The 9,205-nt window shown below is 39.0% G+C and overlaps 1 protein-coding gene across 15 annotated transcripts in view; it reads left to right on the top strand.

Annotated features, from left to right (window-relative positions):
- Positions 1-9,205, top strand: part of LOC132092800 (receptor-type tyrosine-protein phosphatase kappa-like) — a 182,710-nt gene that overhangs the window by 168,164 nt on the left and 5,341 nt on the right. For all 15 annotated transcript variants that reach the window (XM_059499203.1, XM_059499202.1, XM_059499201.1 and 12 more), the window contains 3 exons: positions 2,510-2,645; positions 3,124-3,273; positions 7,228-7,401. In XM_059499203.1, the coding sequence (XP_059355186.1) occupies positions 2,510-2,645; positions 3,124-3,273; positions 7,228-7,401 (460 nt within the window). The remainder of the gene's footprint in view (positions 1-2,509; positions 2,646-3,123; positions 3,274-7,227; positions 7,402-9,205) is intronic.

The raw sequence follows: 9,205 nt of genomic DNA, 5'->3' as shown, positions 1-9,205 counted from the left end.
TTGATTCCTAACCCTAAGGTTGTGGGTTCGAGTCTTGGGCCAGCAATACCACGACTTAGGTGCCCTTGAGCAAGGCACCGAACCCCCCCAACTGCTCCCCGGGCGCCGCAGCATAAATGGCTGCCCACTGCTCCGTGTGTGTGTGTGTGTGTGTCCGTAATTGCGCGCGTGTGTGCATGCGTGCGTGTGTGTGCACTTTGGATGGGTTAAATGTAGAGCACGAATTCTGAGTATGGGTCACCATCCTTGGATGTATGTCTAGTCACTTTCACTTTCAAAGATCATTTGCAGTGAATGACATCTGGTGGAGTGTTAATAGTAGCAAAATGAATTCAATATAGAAATCCATAGCAGGTGTGAATGACTGAAAATTCAATTTGACAGTTTTTACATGTAAAAGTGGCTACTGAAAAATATTGCTAATGAACCGTCACAATTGCTCTGTACTGGTTTGAAGACAAGAGCAGGATTTCAGAGCTCAAAAATTAAAATTAGCTGGAAATGTACTCCTCCCCACAAGGTCATCCAAGATTAGGATGAGTTTGTGTCTTCATCAGATTTGGAGAAATGTAGCATTGCATCAGTGTCTCATCAATGGATGCTCTGCAGTGAATGGGTGCCATCAGAATAAGAGTCCAAGCAGCTGATAAAAACTGCACAGTAGTCTTGTCAAGTGAAAAGCTATGTGTTTGGAAGAAACAAATCCATCAACATCCAATTTACAGTTTTAACTGTAAACAGTGGCTTCCAAGTTCATAATTCATAATATTGCTTTCTCCAGCAAAAAAAGTCATTGTGTCTGAATCAGGAGAGAAATGTGGACAGATCAAGTGACAGAAGCAATGGTTTATATTTAAAACATTTTAACAATGCATCTGTTTCTTACAAACACACAGCTTGTAGCTTCACAAGATGTTAACTGATGGACTGGAGTGCTGTGGATTATTGTGATGTTTTTATCAGCTGATTGGACTCATTTTGGCGGCACCCATTCACTGCAGAGCATCCATTGATGAGACACTGATGCAGTGCTACATTTCTACAAATCTGATGAAGAAACAAACTCATCCTAATCTTGGATGGCCTGAGAGGAGGAGCACATTAGCAGGAAATTTTCATTTTAATGAACAGTCCAGCATCAGAAGAAACCACAGATCCACAGCTCGAAGTTTTATATCCACAACTCCCGACACTGGAGGTCTGTCTCTGTTGAGACACATTTTCATGTTGTAGAGGAGAATGCATTGTCATTGGTTTATGACATCATTTCCTGTTCTTAAGGTCTTACCACCGCTCATCTGCATATGCGAATGGTCTTGTGGTTGGTTGTGTTATTTTATCAAGCTCACACTTCATGTTGCCATCGTCCACATCTGACACCTTTGGCCAGTCACAGCAGCTCTTATGACTCTTTTGTACTTCTGATTCTCAGCTCATTTAAATCTGTCAGAAACTATTTTACCCCTTTACAACACCACGATGCTTGTCGTTCATGCCCCAAGAACAGGATGTGGTCTCATCTGCATTGCTGCATGCAAAAAAATCCCATGATGCCGCTTTCTTTCCCTTTCAACAGTCTTTGATTGCAATTCTCTTTGTTTTCATGGCACTGTGCTGCTGTTCAGTCAAACAGCAAAAGTGATAATCATAGCAACAGATGGGAAAAAAAACTGTGCATGTCAAAATATAACATGCAGTGTGAATGCAGACGAAAAGATCTGCTTCAACAGTATTAACCAGATAAAGAAAACAAATGAATGACAGCTAACTAATAATAATAAATACAGTCTCCGCTCTTTTATATGTGATGTATTTCTTTATTCTTCATTTCAATATTTAAATACTTGATTTCACTTCTATTGTACTTATTTGGAAAATATTGTTTGCTGTATTATTTACTTATTATTAGCATTAATAATTTGCTAACACATGTCTTTTTTTTATTATTTAAGATTTTTATTTTTAATCAGTTAAATAAAATAGTGAAATATTTCCAGTAGTTTTTTCTATGGTATCAGAATTGGTGCCGAGAATTGTGACATTTTAGTGGTATTGTGACAGCACGACTAGAAACTAAATAATCTTTTTCAATTATTCCATGAATTATGTATATAATTTTAACAAAGAAATTGAAGTAAACCTTATTCAACTATCTAGACTTTAACACTATGTATTTCAGCTTTATGAGGAGGTGTACATTATTGTATTTGTCTTTCAGTTCAATTTCAGACAAAAGACAGAACCACTGCTTTAGACAGTTTGCATGCATTAACCAGTGTTAGAAGTGTCCAGTGATGTCTCACACTGTTATCCTGACACAAGTGCTTTGTTCTTAATCAAAAGAATGTCTTTAAACTCTATTTTTGAACCCTATTTTTGAACAATTTTTGAGAGTAGTAGTGTTTATAAAAGAGTGAGCCTCTGCTCACAGACACATGCTCTTGTTTGACCAATGATGAAATCGATACGAGATAGGTGATGGTTTTCTCCTCTGCTCTGTCCGTGTCAGTGCGGGAGCCGGCCGCACAGGATGTTACATCGTGATTGACATAATGCTGGACATGGCAGAGAGAGAAGGAGTGGTGGACATCTACAACTGTGTCAAAGCTCTGCGCTCCAGACGAATCAACATGGTTCAGACAGAGGTGTGTTTGCATGCTTCAATCATGATACTGATTATGGTCCTCTTTTTTTCTCCCTACTAAATGTATTTTTAGGAAGCCACTGGTTATACAATTCATAATGTTAATTCATATTTTGTTTAGGCTTTCAAGGTTACACAATTTCATTTAATGAAGTATGCAAAAAACATGCCAGTACTGTACCTTGAAGTCCATCTGCACTGACCTCTATAAATCATCTAGAAGAATGAGACCACTAAGGGCCACTGTTGCATTTCTGCAGAATTTACGGCAATAACAATAGAAAAGCATGTGTTTCTGCCTCGCTGCTATGATCCATTCAGAGCTCATTTAAAAAAAAAAAAAAAAAAAAATATATATATATATATATATATATATATATATATATATATTATTTAATCTGAGGGTTACACATGTAAGGTTGTCAAAAATGAAAGCACATGCACTGACAACACAACCCCATGTTTCCTCTGGCTCTCAGGAGCAGTATATTTTCATCCACGATGCCATCCTGGAGGCGTGTTTGTGTGGCGAGACGGCGATTCCCGTCTGCGAGTTCAAAGCCGCGTACTACGACATGATCCGCATTGACTCTCAGAGCAATTCCTCTCACCTCAAAGATGAATTCCAGGTACATGACAAATTCTGTTTATTGATACTTATGGCTGTGCTTTTCTGCTGGCTTTCCTTCAGGACCCAGATTTTACATTGACATCACCAAATTAAACAAATATCTGCTTATAATCAAACATGATTTTGTTAATATCACTATGAACTGCATAGGCACAACACCTCTACTTTCTAAACACTTCTTGGTGGTTTTGCTGGTTTAACTGGTATGTTCTTTGTAGCCAAAATTGGCTAGGTGCTCAAGATGGCATCGGAGAGATTTGGCGACGCAAGTGTGGGCATGCTTACTCCTAGATTACTACAGTCGTGGCCAAAAGTTTTGAGAATTACATAAATATTAGTTTTCAAAAAGTTTGCTGCTAAACTGCTTTTAGATCTTTGTTTCAGTTGTTTCTGTGATGTACTGAAATATAATTACAAGCACTTCATACGTTTCAAAGGCTTTTATCGACAATTACATGACATTTATGCAAAGAGTCAGTATTTGCAGTGTTGGCCCTTCTTTTTCAGGACCTCTGCAATTCGACTGGGCATGCTCTCAATCAACTTCTGGGCCAAATCCTGACTGATAGCAACCCATTCTTTCATAATCACTTCTTGGAGTTTGTCAGAATTAGTGGGTTTTTGTTTGTCCACCCGCCTCTTGAGGATTGACCACAAGTTCTCAATGGGATTAAGATCTGGGGAGTTTCCAGGCCATGGACCCAAAATTTCAACATTCTGGTCCCCAGCCACTTAGTTATCACTTTTGCCTTATCCATTGTGCTGGAAAATGAATTGTTCTTCACCAAACTGTTGTTGGATTGTTGGAAGAAGTTGCTGTTGGAGGGTGTTTTGGTACCATTCTTTATTCATGGCTGTGTTTTTGGGCAGAATTGTGAGTGAGCCTACTCCCTTGGATGAGAAGCAACCCCACACATGAATGGTGTCAGGATGCTTTACTGTTGGCATGACACAGGGCTGATGGTAGCACTCACCTTTTCTTCTCCGGACAAGCCTTTTTCCAGATGCCCCAAACAATCGGAAAGGGGCTTCATCTGAGAATATGACTTTGCCCCAGTCCTCAGCAGTCCATTCACTATACTTTCTGCAGAAGATCAATCTGTCCCTGATGTTTTTTTGGAGAGAAGTGGCTTCTTTGCTGCCCTTCTTGACACCAGGCCATCTTCCAAAAGTCTTGTCCTCACTGTGCGTGCAGATGCGCTCACACCTGCCTGCTGCCATTCCTGAGCAAGCTCTGCACTGGTGGCACTCCGATCCCGCAGCTGAATCCTCTTTAGGAGACGATCCTGGCGCTTGCTGGACTTTCTTGGACGCCCTGAAGCCTTCTTTACAAGAATTGAACCTCTTTACTTGAAGTTCTTGATGATCCTATAAATTGTTGATTTAGGTGCAATCTCAGTAGCCACAATATCCTTGCCTGTGAAGCCATTTTTATGAAACGCAATGATGGCTGCACGCGTTTCTTTGCAAGTCACCATGGTTAACAATGGAAGAACAATGATTTCAAACATCACCCTCCTTTTAACATGTCAAGTCTGCCATTCTATCCCAATCAGCCTGACATAATGATCTCCGGCCTTGTGCTCGTCAACATTCTCACCTGAGTTAACAAGACGATTACTGAAATGATCTCAGCAGGTCCTTTAATGACAGCAATGAAATGCAGTGGAAAGGTTTTTTTGGGATTAAGTTAATTTTCATGGCAAAGAAGGACTATGCAATTCATCTGATCACTCTTCATAAAATTCTGGAGTAAATGCAAATTGCTATTTTCAAAACTTTTGGCCACGACTGTAGATTACTAGATTTAATGTTTTTCAGATTAAATATAATTTTGCATTTTAAGTGATCTTATAAATCCTGTAAACATATATATTTAAGGTAATGCAATGGCGTATAGCCCACACTCGCTAAACCAGAAATCCAAGATGGCGGCAATATGCAGCAACCTATTGACAACACAAAACAGATAATTTAAAGCATCACTGTATCAACCCTTATGTAACATCTGGGTTATATTTTTGTTCATAGTTTTTGAGGATGCAAGTGTGTCATACAGCCTGTTTAGATTGGATTGGGCACACGGTCTTTGACATTAACAACAAAAGATCTATAACCTTTATTTTACCAGGAAAGAAGCACATTGAGATTAAGAATCTCTTTTACAAGAGCTTCCTGGCCAAGACTGACAGACACAGCACGTTTGAGTGTAACAAATAACATCCAACAATACATACACATATACACACACACAAGCAAATCCATCTAATATCAATACATAACTAGCTAAAACATCTACAACCCAATGTTTCATTCTCCAAATCATTTAAAACTACTTTAAAAGTTTCTAACGAAACCAGTTCCTTCAGTTTCAATGTACTTTGCAAACAATTCCAGGCAGAGGGAGCAGCAAATTTAAATGTATTTTCCCCTAACTCTGTACGTACCACTGGTACTAGTGTTTTTGTCTTTGAATGGACAACATAGACCAGCCAACCCAAGCATACAACACACAATGATGAGTGAGGGTTTTAAGATTTGTTATGAACCTCAGTGCACCATGATAAGCAGTGTCTAAAGCATGTAAACACTGTGAAGATGCATGCATATATATAACATCACCGTAGTCCAGTACAGAAATAAAAGTGGCTGCAACAAGCCTCTTTTTGCCTCAAAGGAAAGACAAGATTTGATTCTGAAGTAAAAACCCAATTTCACTTTAATTTTTTCAACAGTTGCTAAACATGAGGGCCATAGGAGAGAGCGTCATCAATTAAAATCCCCAGATACCTATACTGAGACACAAATTCAATTTCTGAACCTTGGGACATAGTAATAGGCAGAAGATTATTATGGGGGATTGATTTTGATTTATAAAACAACCTGAATTTTGTTTATCAACATTTAAAACTAGTTTCAATTCAAATAAGTTACGCTGAACAATATCAAATGCAAGCTGTAACTGAGAAAGAGCCAGATTGGGTGTGGCTGCTGAACTATATATAACTGTATCATCAGCATAATAATGAAAATTTAAATTTTGAACATTATGATCAATATTATTTATACATAGAGTAAATAGGAGTGGTCCAAGGACTGACCCCTGTGGCACACCTTTAGTGACATTGAGTGAACCAGAGATAAAACCTGCCTGTACACACTGAGTTCTGTTTGAAAGATAGGTTTTAAACCAACCAATCGTATGTTTAGATAATCCAATACTGACAAGTCGTTGTATCAGTAAAGTATGATCAACCGTATCAAATGCTTTTGATAGATCGATGAATAAGGCTGCACAGTGGTTCTTGTTATCAACTGATTCAATAAAATCATTTAGTAGCTTTAAGGCTGCCGTAGTTGTGCTATGTTGTTTTCTGAAACCAGATTGAAAATCAGACAGGCTTTTAATTGATTGTTGACAAATGTTTCGAGGACTTTGGCCAAAACTGAAAATGGAAATGGGCCTTTAATTATTTGGGTGTGTGGGATCTACACCTTTAATTTGATTGATATATTGATATATGATTTTTCCATATAAGTGGAATATCATTTAAGTCAAGTAATAGGTTAAAAATATGAGTCAGAGGTGGGGCAATTAAATCAGCTGCTAGCTTTAAAAAGTAAGGTTCTAAATTATCAGGACCTGCCGATTTCGAAACATCTAAAGATTTAAGGGCTTTGCAAACCTCAGAGATTGCAATTGGTGAAAAGTTGAAAGATTGACTGAGAAATGTTTCATGTCACGCTTGGTTATGACGTTTGGCTTAGTTTTAGGAATTTTTGTGTTTCTAACTGTTGCGATGACACAGTGTTCACTGATGTCATTCACAAATATGGATGGAGTTGAATACTTATGGGGAGTGTTTGTTAAGATTAAATCTATTAGTGATGATTTTTCTGGACTAGCTTCCATTCTCACCTGCTATTGTCCACTCTCTCCTGTCCTGTCCAGACGCTGAACTCAGTGACTCCTCAGCCTCAGCCTGAAGACTGCAGCATTGCACTCCTTCCTCGAAACCACGACAAGAACCGTTTCATGGAAAACCTCCCGCCCGACCGTTGCCTGCCCTTCCTCATCACCATCGACGGAGAGAGCAGTAACTACATCAATGCAGCGCTCATGGATGTAAGTATGGCTTCCTCACTCTCACTCTTTTCCTCGTCTTGTCCTTATGTTAGACACACTCTCTGTTCCAAAACCTAGTGAGCTGCCGACGGAGGCAACGTTTGAGAGCCAGTCCCAGAACACACCCGTTTCTGTTAGTATTACCAAGCCTAAAAGTTGTAGTAAAGATATTGATAACAGTTCAGTGTAAAAAAATGAATTAATTTAATGCTGTGAATTCTATTGAGTCAGTCCCTCATTTGAGTACCGACGTGCAGCATCTCAGATCAGTCATTTGTGAGTTTCCATGCTGCTTTAGAGCTCAGCTGTCAGTTTTGATAGTAGACCGCGAGATCTCTCACTGGATTTTGGAACGGAGCTACAGAAAGCTAGAGACAAATCCAGGTGGCAATTGCTTTGTGTGGGACAGATGTTAGCGTGAGCCACTTTTAAACCTATCCCAATTGCTCTGTAACGTGGTGCTAGTGTCATGTGGATCAGCAATACAATTATTGTCTTGACATCATAAAGCATTCAATGAGCTTCTTTTCAGTAGAGTAATTATAGGAGTAATATGATGCTTTTCTACAAAGACCCTCTTTCTGACAAGCACAGTCTGCTCTGATTGGCCAGCTGACCCTGTGCATTGTGACTGACCAAACACCACAAGCACTTGTCGGAAATGTAACACCCCTTTCCATAACCGCGAGCTTCATCTTTCAAAATAAATGTAAAGACAGTTAATAATGTCCTTGGTTTTACCAGCAGTAAGCACAAACAGGAAATAGAGTCTTGTGACAGACACAGTGATGAAGCTTGTATGTGTTTGCAGCACACAAGACATGGACGGTTAAGACAGCTGTGTGATCATGTCTGTCTCTCTCTCTCTGTCTCTCTCTCTCTCTGTCTCTCTCTCTCTCTCTCTCTCTCTCTCTCTCTCTCTCTCTTACGCACACACACACGATGCACAAAACTTTGCATTTGAACAATCAGTGGCAAATACTTAAACTAATAACAAAACATACTTACAGTAGCTGATTCAGAAGACCTCATGTGTTGCTGTTCTGTTGTAACTTTAAGTAATCCTAAAGATTCCTTGATGCATCTATTTTCGGAAGGCCAAATAAAGTGCTTTTGCTTTCTCCTAGATACACACATGTCCCTGACATGACTGCTTCAACACTTACTGTGTTACTGAAACCATGCCTTCTTTCTTTGTGTGAACATTGGGCGGCATTATGCAAATATTTCCACATAGTGACGTAGACATGTGGGGGCATGTTTGAACAAGGTGTTTTAGGGGGGCATGACGGAGTCTTAACTTTGATAAAGAATATCTCTTTGGTTTGGAGACTTTAGTCTTTGCAACTTCAGGGATCTTATCTATGCACAATCAGCTTGTAACTATCAAAAGAGAAAGGAAACTTGAAATCGCATATGACCCCTTTAATGAATTCATCTTGATGGCTGTATGTGGTCCAAAATTGAACTTTCTTTCATCTTTGGGTTTTCAAAACTAATAAAGTCTAAACTATATTAGTAACATTATTGGAAAGGGCGAGGTAAGTGTAAGTGTGAATCTCTTACTTTAATGGGATGATTTTGTCATTTATGAACGGACACGTTCACCCAAACCCTGAAATTTCTGCCATCATTTCTCACCCTCAAGTCATTCAAAATCTGGATGGTTTTTCCTTCTATCTGTGTAAAACATCTGGAGGTGTTTAACACAGGTGTATATTTCCATACAACAAAAGTGAAAGGTGACTACTTTCTGTCAAGCTCCAAAAAAAGAACAAGAAACCCCCACAAAAGTAGTCCATAC

Source organism: Carassius carassius, chromosome 18 (assembly GCF_963082965.1).
Source record: "Carassius carassius chromosome 18, fCarCar2.1, whole genome shotgun sequence".
NCBI classification, from domain to species: Eukaryota; Metazoa; Chordata; class Actinopteri; order Cypriniformes; family Cyprinidae; genus Carassius; species Carassius carassius.
Note: the sequence above shows the minus strand (reverse complement) of the source record. Positions and strands in the feature narration are given on the sequence as shown.